Below are 24,081 nucleotides of genomic sequence, written 5' to 3' on the forward strand. Positions count from 1 at the left end.
CTTTTTTTTTCTGACTCCCTACATATCTGAAAAAAGACTTTTTGTTATCCTTGATATGTGAAATCAGATGGAGCTCAGTTGCAGCCTTGGTTTTCCTAATCCACTCCCTACAGGTATGGACTAGTGCTGAGTACTCCTCCTTGGTGGTAATTCGAGCCTTCCATCCTTTGTAAGTCTCTCTTTTGAGATGTAGGAGGTCCTCAAGTTCCCTGCTGAGCCAAGGGGGTTGCTGTGCCCTTTTACTACCCCTCCTCTTAGATGTGATGGCCATTCCTTGTGCTGTCAGGATCGCTCCCTTGAGGAGCAATCACTCCTCTTGGACTCTTCTTCCTGTTGAGTCATGGTCCCTTAGGGCCTCGACAGTGAGCCTCCTGAGCTTGTCAAAGTCAGCTTTCCTGAAGTTGAGGACTTCTGTATTGCTGACCGACTTGCCAGCTTTGCAATGGATAGTAAAAGTAATCAGCTCATGGTCACTATCACCCAGCTTTCCATCAATTCTTAGGTCACTATGTCATCCCCTTTAGCCAGTACCAGGTCCAGCAATGCTTTACCTCTTGTCGGCCCATAGACTTCTTGAGTCAGGTAGAGCTTGTCCATGCACATGAGGAAGCTTGGCGACCAATCGGATTTGGCCGAGTGCTCTTCCCATCAGATGTGCGGGTACTTAAAGTCTCCCATGACAACCATGCCTCAGCCAGTTCCCTGGTGAATTCCTGGTCCAGCGGTCTGTAGGAGACTCCTACCTTGATGCCCCCTGAGCCACATTCCTCATGTATTTTAACCCAGAGAGACTCCTGTCATCCCTTTGGGTGCCAATGTCAATTTTCAGGGGTGTGAAATGTTGCAGTCTCACAACTTAGGGTCTCTTGACATCTTTGATGCATTCTGCAAATGCAGATGGTGCTGCTAAAAATATATGTATATTGCCCAAGGTAACTAAATATACTTTGGAATTTTCTATTTTAATTATAGATAATCCTGCAAGCGCTGTCAAATACCAGTGCGTGTTAAATAATGTTTTTTCTTCTTTTTTTCTTTTTTTTTTTTTTGTCTCTAGGAAAATTATAGCAGTTGCAAAAATGGGAACCTGGCTCTAAACTATGCCATTCCTTTCTGAATTGTGAATTCTTCACACATCCATATCCAATCATTCTCAGTGATGTGTGGTCTTCATAGTTTAGTTAGGCATGTTTAATTGCCAACATAACTAAGCAGAGGCTTTTTAAAAAATAAATATTTTAAAATGGAACTAAATGCAAAAAAAATCTAATACATTAATGGAGCATTGAACTTGCATCTTTAAATAAATGACAAGATTTGCAACCATTTCTTCAGTGATTTAAACTTAATTCATCTACAGACGGTTTTTAACTCAACTATATTGTATATGTAGTGTATTTTAGCATATACATTTTATGGTGAACAGAAATTTATTTAAATTATACGCTTAATCAGAAAAGCAAGAATAGGAGACACTATGTAGATACAATACGCCTGAGTTAACAGTGCTTCTGGAACCAGAGCTTTTATATGCCTTGACTTATGTTTTATTTCAAGTATACTAGGCCCATAATATTTGCATTTAATATACTAGCATACATACATACTCATGTATACTCTAAAAAGTCTCTGTGAAAGACGTAACCACAAACAATTCACATGTATAAGGATGACATATTTTCCTAAATTTAACAGGTTTCATTCCAAGAGTAGAGTTTATACATTACATCCTATAAAAGATAAACTGTTTCTTCCAAACTGACTAATAATGGTGCAGAGACTAGCATATAGGTGAAAATTGCCATTAAATCTTCAATAGTACCAAATGAACGTACTATACTTTCTAGGTGGTTTGTATGATAATGTACACATTTAGAATAAAGATTAATATCTAAAAACACAGTATATAAAGCTCCTGAGCCTCCAAGTTCCTAAGTACGCACATAACTTTAAGCATGTGATTATTTTCATTGAAAACAGAGGCCACAAACAGATTTCTGTTTCTACTGGGAGATTCACTGTTCTCCTGGTAGAAACCAAAAAAAGTGTGCAGACATTCAAGCTTTCTCTCCTGGAGCAAAAATAGCAGTTCTGGGGAAAAAAAATAACCCTACTACAAAGTAGAATTGACTCCTGGGAGTTTTTCCCAGGAGACTGAATGCCTGCACACTTTACCCTGGCTTTACTCTTCCTGGGGCCTAGTTCCAGAGCAGGCTGGGAGACAGCTTTTCCTGTCTCTTCTGTAGGCTGGGAGGAGAGGATAGGAACAGCTGCCAGCTAATCCCTACCCATTTCTCACTCCAGAGTTCCCAGTGTCAGAATCAGACCAGGGCTTTGCCATGCTGCTCGAGTCCCCTGGGAATGTGAGGACTGAAGCAACCTATGTTTTCCCTAGCTCAGAATTAACCCCATCTTGGGAAAGCACAAGGAGTAGGAGAGAAGGGTGAATACAGATTGAATGTCTGTACTGCTCCCTCTCCCAGAATCATTTCCAGGAGTGGAATTTTTTTACCATTAGAATGCAACAAGGCCAAAGTAAGCATGTATATGGATGAAGAACTGGGATTATTTAGAACAACTTTTAAGCATACACAATTACCATTAAGCAAGCATGGGGCTGACATCTTCACACACAAAACCTACATTGATTTCCTTAAATCGAACCAGAAAATTATTTAGCTAAGTCCATCCACCTCCCTTGAGTGGACATTCCTAAATTAGTTTAAGGCAATATTTATGCCACTTTCCTACTGAGCCCAGTACTGTCATGGAAAAATGAGCCTCACCCACTGACTCCCATCTTACATGAAGCCAAGCTCAGCAATTAGGCAGACAAGATGGATACCGAGCATATGCCCCCACGCTCCTCTTAGGTCACTTTGGTCAGTCTTGGAAAAGTGAAGGAATGAGCCTGAAACAGAGGCCAGATAGCCTAGGAGAATGGGAGCTCTGTGGAAATTTATATCACTATCTTCCACCACTGTGTCATCCAATTCTTCTAGTACACATAAATGAGAATTTGAGTCAGTATATTTGGAAGTTCAACTCAGGACAAAATCCTATATCCTATCACCACCAGACTCGGTGGTGACAGCTTTACTTGCACCATGGCTGAAAGGGACCTACGAGTAATGATTGTCCATCACATGAATATGAGCCATCAGTGAGATGCAGTGGCCAGCAGGGCAAAAAAAAAAAAAACAAAAAAAAAAACAAAAAAAAAAACACGCTGGCATGCATCAACCAATGCATCTTGTATAAAACTAAGGAAGTGATACTCCCGCTGTACTCAGCACCGGTGAGACCAAAGTTAGAGTACTGTGTCCAGTTCTGGGCACCGCACTTCAATAAGGATGTGCAAAACCTTGAGAGGGTCCAGAAAAGAGCCACTCATATGATCAGGGACTTGCAAGCCAAGCCATACGAGGAAAGGCTGAGGGACCTGGGACTCTTTAGCCTAAAGAAGAGAAGGTTGAGAGGGGACTTGATAGTGGCTAACTGTTATATCAGAGGAGTGCATCAGGAGCTTGATGAACAACTGTTCACTAGGGCACACCCGAGGAAGACCAGGACCAATGAACACAAACACCTGGAAGGCCACTTCAGGCTTAATACCAGGAAAAACTCCTTCACAGTCAGGGTGCCCAGACTGTGGAATAAACTCCCTCCAGAGGTGGTGCAGTCACCTACCCTGGAGGTTTTCAAGAGCAGACTGGACAGTCACCTCGCTGGGGTCACTTGACCCCAGTCGTCTTCCTGCTTAGAGTAGTGGGACTGGACCTGATGATCTGTGAGGTCTTTTCCAGCCCCTAACAATCTATGAATCTATGAAAAGAAAATATTCCCATTTTGTCTCTAAGAGACTAAGTACACGTTTATAAAATTTAGAGATTCATGACATGTTCAAACTGATTTATAATTCCCACTCTGGTAGCAATACCTCTGGAGATTAATACAAGTTAAATAACTGACTTGAGGCAAGTTAAAAGGAGGGGGAAAAGGCTATTTTTCATTTCAGTACCCAATTCCAACCTCAAAGACACTATCGATTTACCAGTATTCTTCACTAATAAATACATGCTACACTTAAATGTAACTTGTCCAGGATTACTGCCAGAATCCCTATAAATATGAATTTCCTACAATTTACCTTTCATGAGAACACCTATCAGCTGCTTCACAGCATGAAAAGCACAAAAAGGCATTAGGAAAAAATCTCTCTCTGGCAAACTAGACCAATACTCCATTCACATAGCAAAAAAGAAAGCTATTACTCTGCAGGCAGTAAAAGCCTAATTTTAGAGATCTTAGGAAAAAAGGAACTGAATTCACTTTTGTCTCAGCCATTTGAAAACTGTTACATTTTTGCTGACAAAGAAATGAGTATGTCACCCCCTGCAGCTTAAAATCCCCAATTAAATCTATTTTGAAATAAAAGTCTATATTTGTTTAGGACATCAATGTATAAACAGGACTATAGGAATTGCCAGGCTGGAACAAGCCCATGGCTTATCTTGACCAACATCCTAGGTCTGACGGTGGTCAGTACTGGGTATCTAAAAAGTGGTAAAAACCTCACCGGAGAAAGACTTGGGGCAATCTGCACCCTGTCTGAATTTTAGTCTAATCCCCAATAGTCAGAAATTGGATTTTGCCTCAAATCATGAGTTCTGAAGCACTTCCCACACAGGTTACTATTACTAATACTGGATATTTTAGATATCTTCTTTGAATCTTGTTAATCTCTTGGTTTAGCTACCATCCTGTAGCAATGTGTTCCACCATCTAGTTATACAGTTTATACATAGAAAGTATTTCTTTTTTAAAATCACATTTGAACTCCCTATCTTTATTTGATTGGCAATCCTCTTTTCCTTGTGGTCTGAGACAAGGAGAACAGAATTGCCTGATCTATCTGCTCACTACCATTTGTTTTTTTTTCCCCTGTCTTCTCTTTTCTAGGCAATCCTGTTGTTTTACTCTGTTCATATGTTTTTCTCCCCTATCCCAGTCCCCTGCTATTTTTTCCCCTCCTTTGAACATTTCTACATCAGCAATCTTCTTTCTGATCTGGGATAGCCAGTATCCCACAGAGAATCCCACGTGAGGTTATACCACTGATTTGTATAATACAATATTTTTTCAGATTGTTCCCCACACTTCTCCTTGTGCATCCTAATATCATATTGACTGATCTGACCACTGATCTGTCACACAGCGAGAGAAGGCTTCCAATAAACTGGTGACAGTGATGCCAAGATAACTTTCCTAAGCCAATACAGCTAATTCAGAACATTGTAAAAGATACGAGCAATTCATTTTTTCCCTGCCAATCAGCATTACTTTGCATTTATCAACTTTAAAATTCCATCTTAAACATAGGATCATAGGAAAGTAGAGCTGGAAGGCACTCCATGAGGTTTTCCAATCCAGTCCCTTGCTCAAAAGGGTTGCATTGTCCACAACCTTCCAAACTGTCTACAACTAGACCCTTTACTCCATTTGAGAAATGCTGAATAGAGCAGAAGAATCACTTCCCTTGATTTGCAAGTAACCCTCCTGTTAAAATACAACTCAGTATGCTGTTGGCTTTTTTGGCAACAAGAACACACTGTTGGCTCATATTCAAATTATGGTCTACTATAACCCCCAGGTTCTTCTCTGCAGTACTGCAGCCTAGCAAGGCATTTCTCAGTCTGTAGTTGTACACAAAAGATTGAGACCATTGCTGCCAAGAGGAAGCAATGGGTGGTGCTGGCTGGAGATTTCCCCCTGTGGGGCACAGAGGCCAGCCTGATCTATTAGCTTGAGAGGCCTGCTACCTACCAGGATTCCGCATCTGAAAAGTCATGGAAAGGATGCCAAGATTCATCTGGCTCCTCATCCATGTGAGCACTAATGATACTGCCAAGGTTGACCTTGACCAGATCAAAAGTGACTACATGGTTCTGGGCACAAGGGTAAAGGGAATGGGGGCCCAAATGGTATTTTCATTGATCCTTTTTGTCAAGGGTAAAGGCCCATCTAGGAAGACATGCATCCTAGAGATCAACATGTGACTGCACAGGCGGTGTTGCCAGCAGGACTTTGGCTTCTTTGACCCTGATGTGCTACTCCAAGCAGATCGATAGCTGGGAAGAGATATGGTCATATTGAAGAAAGTCCAGCACAGAACTACAGAAATTATTAGTTGCCTGAGAAGCAAGTTTTATGAGAAAAGGTTGAAAGAGGAAGGATTATTTAACCTGAAGGGAAGACTTGAGAGAGGTTTTGATAGCAGTCTTCAAATACCTGAAAGGTGATTATAGAGAAGATGGAGACGGGCTTTTTCTTTGTGGCCACAGGGGCCTGAACTAGGAGCAGTGGCCTTAAGCTACAGCAGAGGAAATTTAGCCTGAATATTATGAGGAACTTTCTGACTATGAGGGTAGTCAAGCATTGGAACATGCTATCCAGACAAGTAGTGGACATTTTCAGGAACAGATTGGACAGGCACTTGCCTGGGATGGTCTGGTTAGGGATGATCCTGGCTTTAGCAGCAGGGTGGACTAGATGATCTTTTAAGGTCTCTTCTAAATACAAGGTCCCTTCTTTATTATGATCCTTGTCACCCCTAGGCAAGCATGGCTTGGCCTCTCTTGCCACTGGAGTGGGCTACTTCTTATCCAATGCCAAGGCTTCATACTTGTTCTCCAGCTGTACAGCCACAGGTTCAGAAGAGGGGTGATGCCCATTCAAACTGCCCTATCTGCTGGCCTATTCACTTGTTCTGTGTCACTGACTTCTGGCAAGCCTAGCCTGTCTACTTAGGGAAGGCTGACCTCCTTGTTCATACTGTGCTCAGCTCAGTCAGAGGCTGGGCTTAACAGCTGAGAGATCTCCTCTGTACATTCTTCCAAACAACCTTGCAAAATGACTCCCAAACTGAAGCTATACCACCAAGTCCAATCCAGGCAGGCTTTCCCACTCACCAGCACCCACAAACCCTCTCCCCAGATAATCACAGCTTCCTGCTCTCTCCCACTCAAACTCCTCTGTTTTCTAGCTTGTTCACTGGTCCTGTGGTGCCCATTCCTGTGCTGCTGACTTATGTTGGCCATTCTTCTGAAGATCCTTACTAACTTGTTTGGAGAAGACTAACACAAATAACTTTAGCACCTAAAAATTCTATAACATCACTTCTTCCCTGTATATTATTAATATATTGATGAATGTATTAGTTAACCTAGCCTAGTTGACTACTGCTGCAATTCTGCTATGATGAAAACTATCTAATCTTACACTTTGTTTCCATGTAATTGCCATAATATGTGCCTGAATTACATACACAAATGAATAGTAGGGAAAATGTGTGTGAGAACAGTATAAGAGTCTGCTATAGTTTACTTGAAGAAACTTTTATTTCTTAGCACATTTGAATTTCTAAAGAACAGTGTTACAGGGGTGTAGGTTGTAGCTGTGTTGGTCTAAGGACATAGGCAGACAAAATTCTTCGGGTGAATCCGATATCTTTTATTAGACCAACTTAAAATAATTGGAAAAAAATTTCTTAGCAAGCTTTCAGGTTTTGTCATTCGTTTCCTTGAAAAGAGACCAATCACATGGCAAGGGACTTTGCACATCACATGGCATATAGTGTTAGACTAGAATAATGTGTTATCACTCAACAGATGTGCATATATAAAACAAATGTGTGTATAAAACCAGAACAATTAGTGTTTTTATGCCTCCTTCTACCAGTAAGCTACACATAAATAAAGTCTAGACTTATTTACATCACATGAATGGGTTTTTTTTTTTAAAGCTGATTTCCCACCTCTGGTAAGAAATAAAGATGTTCAAATACAAGGCAAATCTAAACAAATGTATCCATAAATCCAAGGAATTCCTATATCCATGGAAGTTACTCTTATGTTCAAGAAAAACTGATGTTGAACATATGAAAACATTCCTTTTTAAATCTGATTACAAGTGAATATTTGCTTTCTGCTACTTACAATTAAAAACAGATTGAAATGACCATGGCAGATTAATTCAATCACTCTAACTTATCAAAAATATATTTTAATACTCCATCTTTGTATCATCAGTGCATGCAAGCAGCACTTGGATTTATTCAGACATCCTGAAGCAAAATGAAGTACCAAGACTAAATTAAACATATGCACTAGTGCTTATTTATGCTGCAGTAGTATAGTTAATCATCTCTAGGTGCTGACAGATTCTCATCTAGCGTGATTCTGTGCGTTATGAAGAAAATATTTTCTTTATTTTTTGTTGGATGACACTGAAGCATCCTCTGAAACCTGCATGTGACCAGATACCTTTTCACACCTGCTTTGAAACAAGACACACACAGCAGAGGGTCAAAAATTCACCATAAAGTCTGGTTGTAGTTTTCTCCCTAACAACAGTTGCTCCTTCTTCTGCAGCTGCTGCTAATCTTAAGACTATCTAGCCCACAACTGAGATGAGGCACCTGCCCCAGAGTCTCAGCAGAATCCTCAAATGTTTCCCCAACAAGATCAGCTCTTCCTAAATAAGAAGGGTTCAACAAACAATTGGCAGCTTATTACACATCAGAGAATCTAGGAAATCCATAGGCATGCAGTATGAACTACTCTGTCTTTTAGAGAGACAGGCTCACCCAGGCACATTTTAAAACACATTGGTAAGGTGAGGAAATAAAACTTGTGTTACTGCAGCCATTGCTGTATCTATTCTGTGGACAAGAGAAAAATATAAGTGTTCAAAGCTGTCATTTAGGCAGTTTCATGTCTACTATAGTCAGAGGAAGTATAAAGCACAAAAGGAGGAAAATCCCTTCAGTGTCCTGTATAATGTCCAAGTGACATCACAGAGCAGAGGGAAACTATTTATTTAGAAAAAGGCCATCGCAAAAGTACTACTTTCTGAAAGTTAACAGTACAAATCTCCTGACCAGAAAAGTACCTGCCACCAGCTACTCAGAATGATATGTCTGGGATCATAATTAGCAGCTATATCTACTGTCAGTGATGGCTCTTAACACCTAGAAATGACAACATTCTACTTTTTTGCTCTTTACAGCTGAAAAGTTCAAGGATGGGGCAAAGTACCAAGTAACATAGTGGGGGGAAAAGATTTGACTACATCACAATCTGGTACACATGAAATTTAGCTCGAGTCTTCTAAAGCTAAAGAGAATGATTATGCTTAACTGAAAAATGGGAATGATGGGCCATCAAACGGAATAAGCATGCATCCTTCATTAAAATACAAGAGGTGACAATCTTGTGAGGAGAATTATCATGAAGCTACTTCCCAAACTGTTTTCATATGATCTGGCTGAAGAAGCATCAGAGCATTCAGTGAAACAAACTGAAAGTCCATGCAGCCACTTCTGAATACTCCTCACCCAAAGACTTAGTAGAGGATGGTATCCTTTTTCCCTGGATCACTACCAAGAAGAATAGTTTTGACAGTCCTAGGATCCACCCAAGAGGGCCAGTGGGAATTGACTGGGGTGCAGGGATTTCAGGATGGGGACCCTACACATTGTTTGCTTTGTTAACACTGCTGTATTATCTTTTCAGTGTTGAATATCTCATGGTATTGAGCCAAGTCACAGCAACAGCAATTACTAGAAAGACTTCAAATTTAAATGCTGAATGACACCTTGGTCCAACAAGTTATATAGTCTCATCAAAATATGTATTAAGTCATTATTTCTTAATTAAATATCTGAGCTTTAGCTTCAGCATGAAAAAAAGAAATCAGAATCAGTTGTATTTGGAAAAGTGCTGGCAAGTCACTTGTACCTATAAATGTTTCTCATGAATTGTACACTCCACAGGTTGCTTGCGACCACAAACCATTCTAAAGCCCACTATACCATCGCAAAGTGCCCTGTAGTCTCTGCCCAGTCAGGAAAGAGCCCGGAAAGCCATCTGGCAGGGGCACCATGATCAAAAGGTTAATCATAGGGACAGCATATTTTCCTTCACTACCACCCAGCCACAGAGCTAACCACCTGGATTCCTCCTCCTCAGCTCCCTGTGCTCAGTTTGTAGATTCCAGTTTCCCTGAGCAGCTGCAGGGAAGTGCACATCTCCATCCTCCCACATCCCTGTCACCAAAAAGCCTGAGCCTTTTCTGTCTTCACACCTGGATCTTTCTTGCCATATGAGAGGTTAAAGAAAGTAGAGCAGAGAGGGAAACAGAGCAGAAGATCCCTTGCCTCCTTCAGCTAGGACCAGTGTGGTGGAGCTTCAGTTCTTTGATTTGTGCAAAATTCAGCAGATGGGGGAATTCAGAGTGGAAACAGCAGGAAGTCAGCTGCCTGGAGCACTTAAGGGACTCCCAACAGTCATAGAAAAACAGCAACACCTGATATGGAAAGACAATGACCCAGCTATGATTTCTCTGCTTATCTCCTGTTCTCTAAAACAGCAGTTGTTAACCTTTCTGGATGTGAGGCACCCTTCAGTGGACTCAAAGCACCCCTCCACAACTTGTGTGGTGGACAGATTTTTTTTTCTTGGTTGTTGGTGACTGATTTGGTGACTTTGAGTTAGAGGATCCTGAGATACTAACCCCAAGGCCCCTCTAAGATCAAGAACTTGCAGTCCCCCTCTTTCTTGCTTTTAAATAGAAAGCCTTGAGGCTTTAAACATGGACAGCAAAGCCCACACAAGAAAAAAGAAAAACACTTGCCAGAGAAACCCTGATAAGATGGGGATCTACCGAGATCATTTTAAAGGGAAGCTATGTAAATGGATAGTCATGGTCTCAAAAGGAAAAGAAGAACAGAACTGTCACTTACTTTCACTATAATAAGATAATTAGTTAAGATAGAAGGAACCATAGTTTGAGCACCACCCATAATTATGCCCAGCTATATTAATATCAGCAATATAATCCAAGGGCATCCAATTCAAAACTAAAATAAACCAACAATTCTACAGACATACTATGAAAGACGTGGTTATATTCAATGTTCCCTCTAAGGTTTAGTGATCCATAAGCAATCCTGGCTGGGAGTGAGCGGGTATCTCAGTGTGCCCGCCCCTCCGCACCTCTTGCAGCAGCCTGTGGCCAGGTTGGGGCGGGTGGCAAGCGGCCAGACGAGAAGGCAGCAGTGGGGGGAGCATTGGTGCCCCCTTGCTACAGCACTGGGCATGCCCCCCCCAGCTGGTGCCCAGGGGGCCATGGCCTCCTATTGCGCCCCCTCCCCAACCTCCTGTCAGTATGCCACTATGCACACAGTATTAAAAAGTTATTGCGTGGCATGATTTTTTATTGTGCGCAGCCATGCATGCATGCAGCTTAGAGGGAACACTGATTATATTACGAAGTGATTCACAGTAAAGGAGTTAATTGATTTCTAAATGCCAATATTCAAATCTACTCTTCAATCATAAAGTACAGTTTATAAATCATAATCCTATACAAGTGCAGATATACAAAAAGCACCACTGAATCCAGTATGCTGAGTATTATGGTACATTTAAAAGACAGTGTATGGAATGTCAAAAGCTGTGAAAAAGTGTAATTTATCATTGCTGACAGATATTATTTGGTCTGTTAAGCATTCTGGAACTATTACTGATAAGAAAAAATAGCAAGCCTAACAATTCAGCAACATACCTTTATAAAGAGGATATTCTTCTAGGCATAGAAACATCTCACAGAATAATAAAAAGAAAACAATTTCTCAGAGAGAACATTTATTATTCATTTCCTGAATTGCTGCCAAGGCATAGCAAGGAAGGAAATCAGAAGCTGCCTTGAGTAAGTCCAAAAGTGATTTGTCCCTGCTACTATTGACTAACTGGAGTTTTGCATTTGTTTTACTTCTAGAGGATCTAGTCATTGTGTTGCATCAGGTGGCTACTATCATATCCTCTGGGAGAACATGATGTTCCTTTTTGCTTGCAATACAGAATAGAGAAAATAGGTTTTGGCAGCATTTGTTTTTTTTTTTTTGTTTGTACCAAAAGCACAAAAGATAAAAGGTTACACGCTATAAGTTAAGTATAGCGTATTCTAGCTTCTTCTTTCTTTTATAAATTGAGCTAAGACTGTGAATGTACCTGCCAATTGTAACTCAAAATTTGATTTGTATATTAATGTCACAGTCAAATTCACTTGACAGCACAAGGCCACGTGTCACACCATTGTGCTATCCAAATTTTCACTGGTGTATCCATGATCAGTTTGGCCCTTCGCATTCAGGTGGCTACAGTATGATACACTTCACCCAAGTACTTACCATTGTCTTGGAGAGCATAAGTTGAGGTCGCTACTCTTACATTTTGTTTCACTTTTGTGTTTTTCTTAGAAGAATGGCTCTCCTCTTGGTTCTGTGTTTTCTTTTCTTTTCTTTTTGGAGGCTGAGGTGATGACACCATCTCTCCTGTGTCGCTGGATCCAACAGTAGATTTAGATTGTCGATCATTCCCCTAAGAATAAGGTTCATAGTTTTCATAGGTAAATACAGGGCAATTTTTCTTAAGTTTCACAGTAAACTGCCTAAGTTTCAGTATTAACAGGCATCAAAGCACAGAAGCAGGTATATTAAGTTACTACCAGGATTTTTAGATGGCATTTTAAATAAAGCAATCTTGCCATCTAGTTATCAATGGCTCAGAAAAATAGATATTATTTTTGTTTAATGAAGACAGAGAGTATAGTCATAGTTCAGTCCTTTTGTTTTAATGACTACAATTTCTCAAATTCACATTAGAGAGCCCTGAACCAACAAGCAATAGCAATACAGAGTATAGATTCCAGGCTGAAACCAGTGGAACTTCACTAACCTATGCCAGCTGAAAATGTTGCCCTAGATGATAAATATGATAAGTTTATATTCCTATCTGTTTACATGATTTTAAATTCCCACCATGCATAGTTAAATTGGGGGGGGGGAAGCGGGCGGGAGTTGAAACTTGCTTGTATTACTTCTTCCAATAAGGTAAAACAGCACAAGAGATTAATTCTTTTTTTTGCACATACCAGTACTGGATGTCATCTTCTTGCTTCTATTTTTCAGACTTGTGATAGTTAAATAGGACTTATGAAAAGCAGATGCTAGAATTTTAGAAATTTATATGAATAAAAAAAAGGAAATTTTATTTTATATTGATCTTTTCATCTTTTATTGAATTCAAACTGAATGAGGTAGTGATACATAGTAGTGATGATGCCATTGACAATGACAGTGATGAGGATGATAATAATAATGGAGGCAGCTAGTATATTTTGGCTGTCAGAAGTGGTATGGGGAAAATAAGAGTACTAGGTTTATATTTTTAGACTGTGGGATTAATTATTACTGTTCTGTAACTTTATGCCTGTCTAGAGTCAGGGCAGAGCAAACAAAATACAGCTATAGTGATATGGTATGACTTTATACCCATATTGCACTCACTCAGCACTGGCTGAAATAAAAGCAACTAACCAATTAGAAATACAATTAAGATCAAGGTCAGGGAAGTAGGTACTCAGTCTAAAATAGGGAAAAAATAATTCGGAGGTTATTTAGATTAGTTAGATGTCAGCAAACCAGCAGGGTCTGAGAAGAGTCACCCAAGAGTATTCAAGGTATTGGCTGAAGTTATTGCAGAGCCATCAGCTATTTATCTGAAAACTCCCAGGAGGTCAGATGAAACCCCTTAAGTTTGATGAAAAACAGGAAATGGAACACCCAATGAATTAGACTAATCAGTCTAATTCTGGTACATGGACCATATCATCAAATAATTGATTTATAAGTACCTTGGGCCCAATCCTATTACTGCTTCAACCTATAATTGTTGCTTGCCTCAACATTAGGTGCCTCACTTAACAAGGCCTAATCTGGCGACTCCTCCAATGTGCTCAAGTCCCCTGGAAGAGGTTATACTTATCACATAATTAACATATTTATTTCACCATAAATAGTAACCCTGCCAGAAGTTCAGGCAAGTAATAATATGACAAAGTGAGAAAACAGCCATAAAATGTTTATGGTGTAAATGTCTATATAGAGTGCAAAATGGTAGGGAACTGGACTCATCTGTAATTATTTTCCAGAACACTGGGAACATGGGACAGGCAATGCTTTTAGAGACTGATACAAAGTCCATTTAAGTCTGTGGGAAGACTCCCACTTTCTGTCTCCAGTGGGCATTGAATCAAGTACATATCAAGTGTCCAAACATGCAAGGATTATTCAACAGGCTTCAGAGAAACATCTCAAAATGAGCATCTGGTCTTTGTTTGTGTTTCAGAAGTGTTCTGCAAGGTGTTGTACAGAATCAAGAAATTATTCCAGCAACAGTATTTTCTTCAATTACTTTTTGTGTAACTAGTCCTGTAAATAGCTTTATATTCTTCAGACAGTAATAAACATACCACCAGGTGGCTGTGGGCTTTCTTTCCTCAGGTTTAACTGAAACCCAAAGGACAATGATTTTCCATCTCTTGAAATTAAGAACCTTATTATGACATATGATACTCACACTCCCTTTAGATTTTCGGGATCCTGCAATAGGAGGCAGTGAAGAGGCTTTGGATCTGTAGAAAAAAAGATATCTTAGGACTCTGAATAGTATCTGTGTCATAGATACTAAATGTGCATATATGTTTTCAGATATAAAACAATGGTCTGTTGTCTTAAATTACGGAAACACCATTTATTAATTTTTCTACTGCATTGTTTTGCTAAGAAATGTCACCAACATAAAAGTTTAATCATTTGCTGATATAAATTACATTTCCATGCTTCATATACTGAAAAAACTTGAGGATATTATCCTTTACTTAATAGGCAGAAGAGCCTCACAGCTGGTATAATCTGCACATTCCCACTACTTCCAAAAGAGCTTTTCATCTTTCCATTATTTTTTGCAAACACTTTTCACTTTGAGTTACATGCACTCTACAAATCATCTGCTAAATCAATATGTATTGCATGCTAGCTAATTTGTAAAACTATAGGACAAGTTCTGATCTAACATTGGTTCCTAACTTACATGATTCCATTGGTTTTAAAGGAACTATTCCCAATTTATGCTAGAGAAAAAATGTAAGATGATTTGGGGACAACATTTTTTTTTCAAAAAATGTAAGGGACCACTCCAACTTTTAGATCCTTATGCTGTATGCCATTATGAGTTAATCCTGCCCATACCTACTACCACTATAGAATTTACTACCGTGCACTATCCATTTGAAATCAATGGGATGACTTATAGTAAGTGATAAGTAACATGCCCAGTAGTGTTTGTAACATTGCAGAGGCATTGCCTAGCTCCTGTTGAACACATAGGCTCAGCTCCCTTTCCTCTCTGCACAGGTAATCAAGGGAAGACATTGGATGCCACTAAGGAAGTTCTTGCTTCACACCAAGGTCAGAGGCTGGTTTACAACACCTTTTTAAAAGAGCATATGCTCAAACAAGATATAAAAATAAAGTGGACATTAAATGGTTGTAAATTAGCGTAGCTCCACAGAAGTTCATAAAGGTATGCAAAAAAAGTGGGATCCTGATGGGGGAAGGCCAGGCTAAAGGAGCAAAAAATCCTTCCCCTAGTATTTTTTTTTTTTTTTTGTGGTAGACAATCTTCAGTTTCAATGGCATGCTTATGGGAAAAAATCTGTCCATTGTTCTCACCTTTCTTTCTCTCTGTTAATATTATTTTTCTCCTTTTCTTTCTGATTGATTTTGACCATTAGGTTTCTTCAAAATTATAAATACCAGTAATAGTCTGAATCCATGCTCCATTGTGTGTGCCTGGAAGTAGGGTTTTGTACTTTATTGGCCATGGTTTGTAAGCACAATGATGCAAACCCAAACACCCAAACACAATTTATGTACACAATGTGAGCTTACCCTTGCGGTCTTCTGATGGTAGACTTGCTAAAGAGTAGATCACCATAAGGCAACTTCTTAAACTTGTCTCTGCCCACTGCAATGTAAAATTGCCCATTCTCCAAATCTGACCCACTCTGAACCAGTTTTCCATCTAAAGTATAAAGCCTGAAAAATATTAGTATTAAAAGCATGAATATATTAATTATTCTAATATCCAATTAGATTTGCTAACCACATGAAAAAGCCAGTATAACCTATACCCTTAAAGAAATAATGATTTTATCTATTCTGGCCAGAGTTTTACCAGATTTTAAAATGCAAAGCTAGAGAGGCTGTCACACAACTACCAGTTTGGCACAAATCAAAAAAAAAAAAAAAAATCAACCACCAGGGAAGAATGTCAGAAAAAGTTCAATTCCTTGAAAACACGGAAATCTAATTTGGAATTGATCCATTCCATTCTGGGATTTCTTTTTCCTTATCCTCACATCTGGCTGGGACTTCCCTCCCATTTAGCCATATGGGAAGAAAAAACCCATCAAAGTCCTCAAATTTAGAATTTATAGTCAATTCATTTCATAGGTGAAAATACTTAATAATATGAGCATAGCACACTTACTGATACAAAATACTTTGGATTACTGCTGTAATTTTGCCAAATCATTTCTAAGTTATAGTAAAGTGTAGCATGTATAGAGCAACTAAATACCAAAATGGATATGTGTGTCACACTAGAGAGATCTCTAAGTTAATAGTCGCTGCAGATAAAGTAACAAGTTACTGCACTAATATTTACTGAAGCTGAAGGAAGAATATTCTCTTGCTTGGTGATTTTTATTTCTCTTTGTTCCAGCCACCTCATTTCTAAGACTATGATCTTATAAAGAAAGATCATAATTAAAGTGTGTGGTGTGGGGAAGGAGGAAATCATTCTATCCTGTGCAACGTATTCCAGAATTCAAAAGCAGAAGTATGTCTGCATAGTTAAATTTAACATTAAAATTTGTGTATTTGATAAACCTTCTAGAGGTACCTTAAATATGCATGTTATTCATAAACTCAACAAACAGGTGATGATACAGAAGCAAATATTAAATTTAACATCCCAGTAAGCTTTTTCCAAATTATAAGAGCATGAAGAGAGATCTTCACAAAGCTGTAATGTTCTGTATTTTATGAGAGACAAAATGTTTCTTTTTCAGACAATTCTCAGCATTTTACATTAATTTTCTATAAATCAGTATGAATGAAGAAAAATCATTTGATGACTGCATTTTCTGTATTTCTGAGGTCAGGTGCCCACTGGGTTTAACCTTGCACGAAATCAGACAAACACACAACTTGTATAAACTAGACTCCTATCACATTTTTGTAATCCATTATGCTCCTCTGCTTCCTGAGATTTGGAAGTTCCTCAAAATTCTAGGTATAGAAGATTGTGAGTTAACATAACCAGATTATTTGCTCTTAGTTTTTTATATTTTATATTAGACACACACACACACACTCATAGCTTTCCAAAATATTAATCACTTTGCTGCTACCTTGCACATCCAGTAAGTCAGCTTAATGGTTCTTCCTCTATTATCACGTGTACTGAGCAGGGCATTTTTTAGTCCAAACATTTCACAGAAATGTCAGCAAAAAACTTGACTGCCACACAAGCTATGAGTACCAGCTGAAGGCCATTAATGCTTGAGCAGGCTCGCAAAGACATGGGTGTCTAAAATCAATAAGGAACCCATTTCTGAATTTATTTCATCATGCTTTGCTTGACCACACACTGCTTGAAGAAGCCTGAATAACTGAGGCAAATCAATCTAGCTTAGGAGATGAATTCTGCCATAGGTGATATGTATGTGAATTTTACTTCATGTGTTTTTGTGCTTTAAACGTCATGTTTGTTGTTTCATTTAATGCTTTCTTCCTAATGAAACACCCAAAAGATTTATCATGAAATATTCAGCTGCCTCCAGCTATGTTCTTCTCAATAAGAATAATAATGGAAGTAACAGAGTTAAACATAATCAGGTATTTAAAGTAAAAACAATGACAAATAGGCATTGCACAATAAAACGTTGTGTGTGCATGCATGCATGTGTACATACACACACAGAGTTTTATCATTAAATGCCTGTTTGTCATTGTTTTTACTTTAAATACCTGGTAATGTTTCACTTCAATATAATATCTATATTACAGACCTGACAAGCAGCACATAGGTTGTGTACCATTTATGCCTCTGCAGCCTTCAAGCCACCCACTCAGTCACATCTACCCACAGCTCACCATGATTTTCATGAACCCCCCTGCCATCTTTTCCTTGGGCCACAGGGAGATGTTCTGCTCTACCTGCCCTCCCATGCCACAGCCAGAAAAAGGAAGACAGGATCAGAGGAAGCAGAAGCTGGCAGACTGTGGCAGTGATGCAAGGTGTGGGGGCAATGCCTCAGAACATTGGTGATGCATAAGGGGGGCAGATGGGTGCCCGTGCATCCCCTGAAATAGGCCATGCACCCCCTGGAAGCTCCAGCTGTGAAACTGGAAGTGCCACCAGAAGTGCACTTCTGGTTTTGCCACTGGCTCAGTGATGGGCCACTGGGGGACCCCCCGCCCCCAGTCAGCGATGGGCTCCTGGGGGACTCCCCCACCCCCAGTCAATGATCAGCCGCTAGGGAAACCCACCCCACCACCCATTGGCAATCTGGTGCCCCCCCCGCCAGGCTCAGGAGGCACCAGTCACCCATGGCCCAGAATCCCCATCTGCAGCCTTGTCCACACACCTGCCTGCTTCACCTGCAATTCTCTCATCTCCCATCCCTTTGCCTACACAATTTCTATGTCATCAACCCAAGGCGTACCTCCTAACCACCATCTAACCTCAAACTTCCGGGCCTCCAATACTCATGTGCAACATATCTATCAGGGACCTGGCACCCGTTATTTCCTGACACTTTATTTCCCGTCTTCCCTCTTATCCCATATTTCCTGCAACTGTTCCCATACCAGTGGTACTTGGTGGAAAGAATCAGTGGCATAAAAAATGTCACCAATGAAGCTTTAAAAATGTTGGCAGCTAGGCTGTTAATGATGTGGAAAACGAAAACACCGAGCATGCACTGTGTTTCTCGTAATTCTCTCACTCCTTGTATAATGAGAAGTTATATCTTCCCAGCATCAGTGAGCTCACAGGACCTTCCACCTAATGATAACACAGTTACCATAATCCATAGCAATTAATCTGTGACTTATTAAAGAACAACAATCACTTTACTAGCTTATTTAATATATATTCCTACCATTTTAAGGAGCAGGATATGAAAACTAGGTTAATAGGAAACCAGAGGAGGGGAACACTGACTGATTCAAATATGCTGTGCACATTTTTTTTATCATATCTAAAAAAAGAGAATGACTAACATAAAACACTGCTGGAAATTCTTCAACTACAGTCTTAGTCGCAGTTTATACCCTACCAGAGGCATAACTTCCCAGCCCTACAATCTAGACAGTCACTAGGCAAGGTGCAGAGACAGTGGCCAAATGTCCTCTGCTATGGGGGGAGATGTCAAAATGGGTGTTAAACACTGATTTTCATGGGCAAAAACCCTGCTCTGACAACTCCACCTCCTGTAGTACCCTGTTTCTATCAGCTGGTGCCCTCACACTTTGTGCCATCACCCAGGCACTGCTAACCCCATCACTGCTGCTCAGCCCTCCCCACTGCCAGAGCTGCTGCCTGGATGGTGCAGGGTGCAATGGGGAGACAGGGGACAGAAGGGTGAGGCACCCCACACCCTGGGCAGCACTCAGGGATCATGCCTTCTCACCCACCTATCATTATACTACTATATCTACTACATCTACTAATTTAGTTAGTAGGTACAGTACCTACTAATAGATAACCTACTTATTTGTTTCCTTGTTAAAGCAAAGAGTTGTATCCAGACATGAGAGGGAAGCTCTCATGGTTTAGATGGAAATAAAGAGTAATATTCTCACCAGATGTCACTACACTGAAGTGACTGGATTTACATCCATTTATACCAGCTGAAAATCTGACCCAGAAAGCAGTCATATATATTTATAGGTGCACATATGCTTATTTAGTTGTATATTTAATCTTAGGTGTTCCAAGAATTTTGTGAGCAAAACTTTGGGTTTGACAATGACATCAGAAACACAGGCCTGGAGATAAAAAGGATTGGACAGGTGCTACCTGGAAAAGGGTCAAATTGTTTCATTTGGACAATGCCAAAATGTTTTACCTTGACTTTTTGTGTTAATTCATTTCAGTTTGAATCTGCCTGACATTCATTCCTAATTTTAGTCATGTGTTATGGTTACAGATAGTGTCAAGCTAATGAATAAAATGCATGGCATTTAATAGGAGATAAAAGTTTAAACAAAATTAATGGAAACATTTAAAATAAAATATTTTGATGGTCCTGAATTTACATTTTTTAGAATTTTCATTTTGCGGGAAAGTTCAAAATGTTGCCATTTTGTTCTAGTTAAGAACATTTTGTTTGCTTGCTTTAGAAATGCCAGAATTTAAATTTCCCATAGGAAAAAAACCCTTCAGATAACAATCACCTCTGTTTACAGAGACATAAACGTATGTCAATGCCTAAAGTTTGTATTACAAGCTTACAGCTTCCCCATACCTGTGCACAGCTCCACTTCTGAGAGTTATTTTTTCTGTAACCATCTCAAGAACATGTTCCCACTGAGTCAGTGTTTTCCTTGGGATGAAGAGACGTACTGCTGGATTTATGATGTCTCCGTTAGCAATCAGACTGGAAAAATAAAGGAAAGTTAAATATATTAGAGCTGTGCTTAAATTTAAAAAAATAGAACAATAGAAACAATAAAAATATGTTGATCCCCTACAGAAAAAGCCAACTTACAAAATAGTACATGGCTCCTGTAGAGGTTTACGAAACCGTGCAGACACATTGATTCTACTGTGCGTAACTGGCTTCACCTGGAAGAGAAAAGATATACAAAGATTTCTTTTTCCTTCATATTAAGATCAGATTTTAAAAATTGTTTTATTCTACTTATTTATTTGGCCAACTCCAATCTTTCCAAAAGTAGATTAAACAAGCTTTAAGCTACTGCCATCTGGCAATCAGTACTTCACTGGCCCAACTATACTGGCTGTGGATGTTTTGAAGGAATTGTCAGGATATAATGTTTGGGACCTAGACCTCTAGCAGGACCTTATTTTTTCTTCCACCCTTCCTCAAGTGTGCATTATGTCACTAAAATATACTCCTGACACAGGGTCTAAACTGAACTTCAGCACTCTGTAGTTTCCACTACTGATTTTTCAGCGATGACTGCTGAGACACACAAGGCCCAGGGTCCCAAATCGAAGCTCCAAATTCATAAAGCTATTTTCTTGTAATTCATATCTATTGTTTTGCAAAGTCAACCTTGAAGTTTCCATTTGGTAAAACACCTAAATACCTCCAGGCCCTGATAACTAATATTTTGCTCTTACACAGATCTTTACATTCAAAATTGTCAACACATTTTACAAAGCAGGAAAAGTACAAGGCTTATTTATGGATGGGAAAAATAGCTTGAGTAAAGCAATTTACTCAAGAATGGCATGTTGGCAACAGGCAGAAATAGAATGCAACTACCTAAGTTCCAGTTCTCTGTGCTAACAACCACACAGGCTGCCTCATACATACATACATACATACTGTTTTCAGAGAGCCTTGACATTAATTTTGAAAATAAAATTATCCAATGTTATCTACACAGGACTTGCTACTGCAATCATAACACTCTTTCACACTGCCCCAAACACACCTAGAAGAAGATTTTAATTCGTCCATAATTCACAAATCATTCAGTCAAATTCACTGCTTAAATCCCAAATAAATATCTAGAAATAAAGGAAAATATGTTGACATTGGCATTAAGCCAGCAAAGGGTAAAAAAGTTAAAGTAGTACACAAATAGAAACATACTTTAAAGTAAATTAATAAATTTAGTAAGCTTATACATCTAATAGAGTGAGAATCATAGAGAAGTAGGTCTAGGAGGGACTTCAAGAGGTCATTTAGTCCAACCCCCTGCCCAACTCAGGATCATCCCTATCCAAACCATCCCATACAAATCCATTATCTAACCTATAGTAAAACTATAGTTAACCCTGACACAACCCAAGACATAATACCCTAACCTGCCACAGGTAAAGCAGGGGCACCATGGCAGCCAATGTCCTGCTTCTGTAAAAGGGTGTTAGTACATGATCAAGAGATCCCAGGTAGAGGATTATTTCCCCCATTATAGTGGAAGGTAAACATCCCCATAGTCCATACCAATCTAACCATGGGGTAAAAATTCCTTCCTGACCCCAAATATGGTGATTGGTCTGACCCCAAGCAGAGGGAGCAACATGCTTTAAGCCAAGAATCTCTGGCTTTAAGACCCAGGGGGAGCATTAGCACACCCTAGTCAATATCCCCAGCTGTAATCAATATCCAATGCCTCTGAGAAAGGTTTTAAAAAAAAATCTCTAGTATGAAAAAAATACTCTGATATGCTGGACTCTTTCAATCTATATCAGACTTCAATAATGGCTAACGTTATGTCAGTTTAATAAATATTCCCCATTTTAATCTGTGAGACAACACGGACTCTGAAATACTACCTCTCTCTGGAATACTAGTCACTAAGGGCATGTCTACACAATAACAGAAAAGTGCCCACAGTAAGAGTGTCAACATTTACCATTAGCAGTATTTCAAAGTGAGGTATATTATATGGAGGCAAAAATATATGTAAGATGGTGCTTTGGGCTGGCATTACAGTAACTGAGCACCAAAAGTCAGAGGGATATAAATACACATACACACACATATATCTATAGGTATAGATATATAGATTTAATGTTAATGCCTTTCATGTAATATATATATAATATACATATGTGAAATTAAATAAATAATAATATATCTAACCATTTAAAATAAAACACTTAAAAGATAAACACTTAAATCAGAACCTGTGGCCCTATTTTAGTCACTTACATCATAAAAAGGGTTATATTGCATGCTGGAATGAATTAATATGCCATGTATTAAATATTCATGTATATTGTAATCACAGTAGATTCATGACAGGCCTTGTACAGCCTATAATCTATTTTATTAAGCTTTATAAATGAAACTAAATAGAGATGTGTTATAGTCTGGGATGCCTCCTAGTATTCTCTAAGGGGCAGAACTTGATAATGCTTCTGAAAGTAGAACTTGCTACTGTGAGACGGTCCAATTAAATCAATCAAATTGGTCATGGTTGTGAGTAATAACTGTGCACTGTCTAAGCCATAGGAAAAGTAGGTCACACTGTCCAAGGCAGGCAGGATGCTATGGCTCCAGTGAAGAAACCCAAAGCACTGTGGCACTGTCGGGATTTGCCAAATCACACCACTCGGGTCGTACAGCTCTGCAGTGGGCTATATAGAATGGCTGAGGAAGTTACTGAAGCCTTGGCTCCAAAAAGTGCTTGCAGCATAAGCTAAGAGATAGACCCCTGGAACTTCTCAGGATTACCACTTCACTTCTGCTCATGGGTAGAGGCAAAGATTTTCTTCTTAGGATCTGTTTTGTAGCCCACCCAATCTGTGCATAAACCAAGTGTATTTGGTTTATCTACACCCCACCGAAGTCAGTGGGAGCGTTTCCATTAAGACCAAAGAGATCTGAATCAGGCCCAGGGACTTAAGAAAATTCTTGCTTTCAGAAGAGTTTCTATTTGTTGCCTGGACGTGGAAACAGAATAACAGGTTACTATGATGCATTTTATAACTGTTAGTTATAGATATAACCATAGTTATAACTGTGGGGGCATGTGCACAAGACGCTTACTATGGACTTGCCCAATTAGCTCTGCGGTAAAGCATCTCTGTCTACACATGCAGAGATATTAGGCCAAAGTAAAGTAATTAACTTTGCCATAGGCTAGTACTGCCCGATACAAGTATTGTCCTGCTGTGGAGTTACTCACTGTGCCATAATACACATGTAGATGGGGACAGGACTGCATTACCCCAGCTTCTGCATCACCCTAGCTCAATGTGCTGCAGTTCCGGGAACACATGTAAACTGTGCTGGAGTTTACTGTGTCACAATAATTTCACCGTGTAGATAGACCCAGTTTTGGAGAAAAGATCTCTTGTGGAGCTCACCAGGTTATGTAAGAGCCCACTACTCATTTCT

General features: G+C 39.4%; 1 protein-coding gene across 2 annotated transcripts in view; it reads right to left on the reverse strand.

Annotated features, from left to right (window-relative positions):
- DCDC2 (doublecortin domain containing 2) overlaps positions 1–24,081 on the reverse strand; it is a 94,390-nt gene that overhangs the window by 41,328 nt on the left and 28,981 nt on the right. For both annotated transcript variants that reach the window (XM_090039481.1, XM_090039480.1), the window contains 5 exons: positions 20,749–20,825; positions 20,506–20,637; positions 15,857–16,003; positions 14,484–14,538; positions 12,254–12,443 (listed from right to left, as the gene is read on the reverse strand). In XM_090039481.1, the coding sequence (XP_089895607.1) occupies positions 12,254–12,443; positions 14,484–14,538; positions 15,857–16,003; positions 20,506–20,637; positions 20,749–20,825 (601 nt within the window). The remainder of the gene's footprint in view (positions 1–12,253; positions 12,444–14,483; positions 14,539–15,856; positions 16,004–20,505; positions 20,638–20,748; positions 20,826–24,081) is intronic.

This window comes from Crocodylus siamensis, chromosome 3, assembly GCF_052110815.1.
Source record: "Crocodylus siamensis isolate JL-2025a chromosome 3, ASM5211081v1, whole genome shotgun sequence".
Lineage (NCBI taxonomy): Eukaryota > Metazoa > Chordata > Crocodylia > Crocodylidae > Crocodylus > Crocodylus siamensis.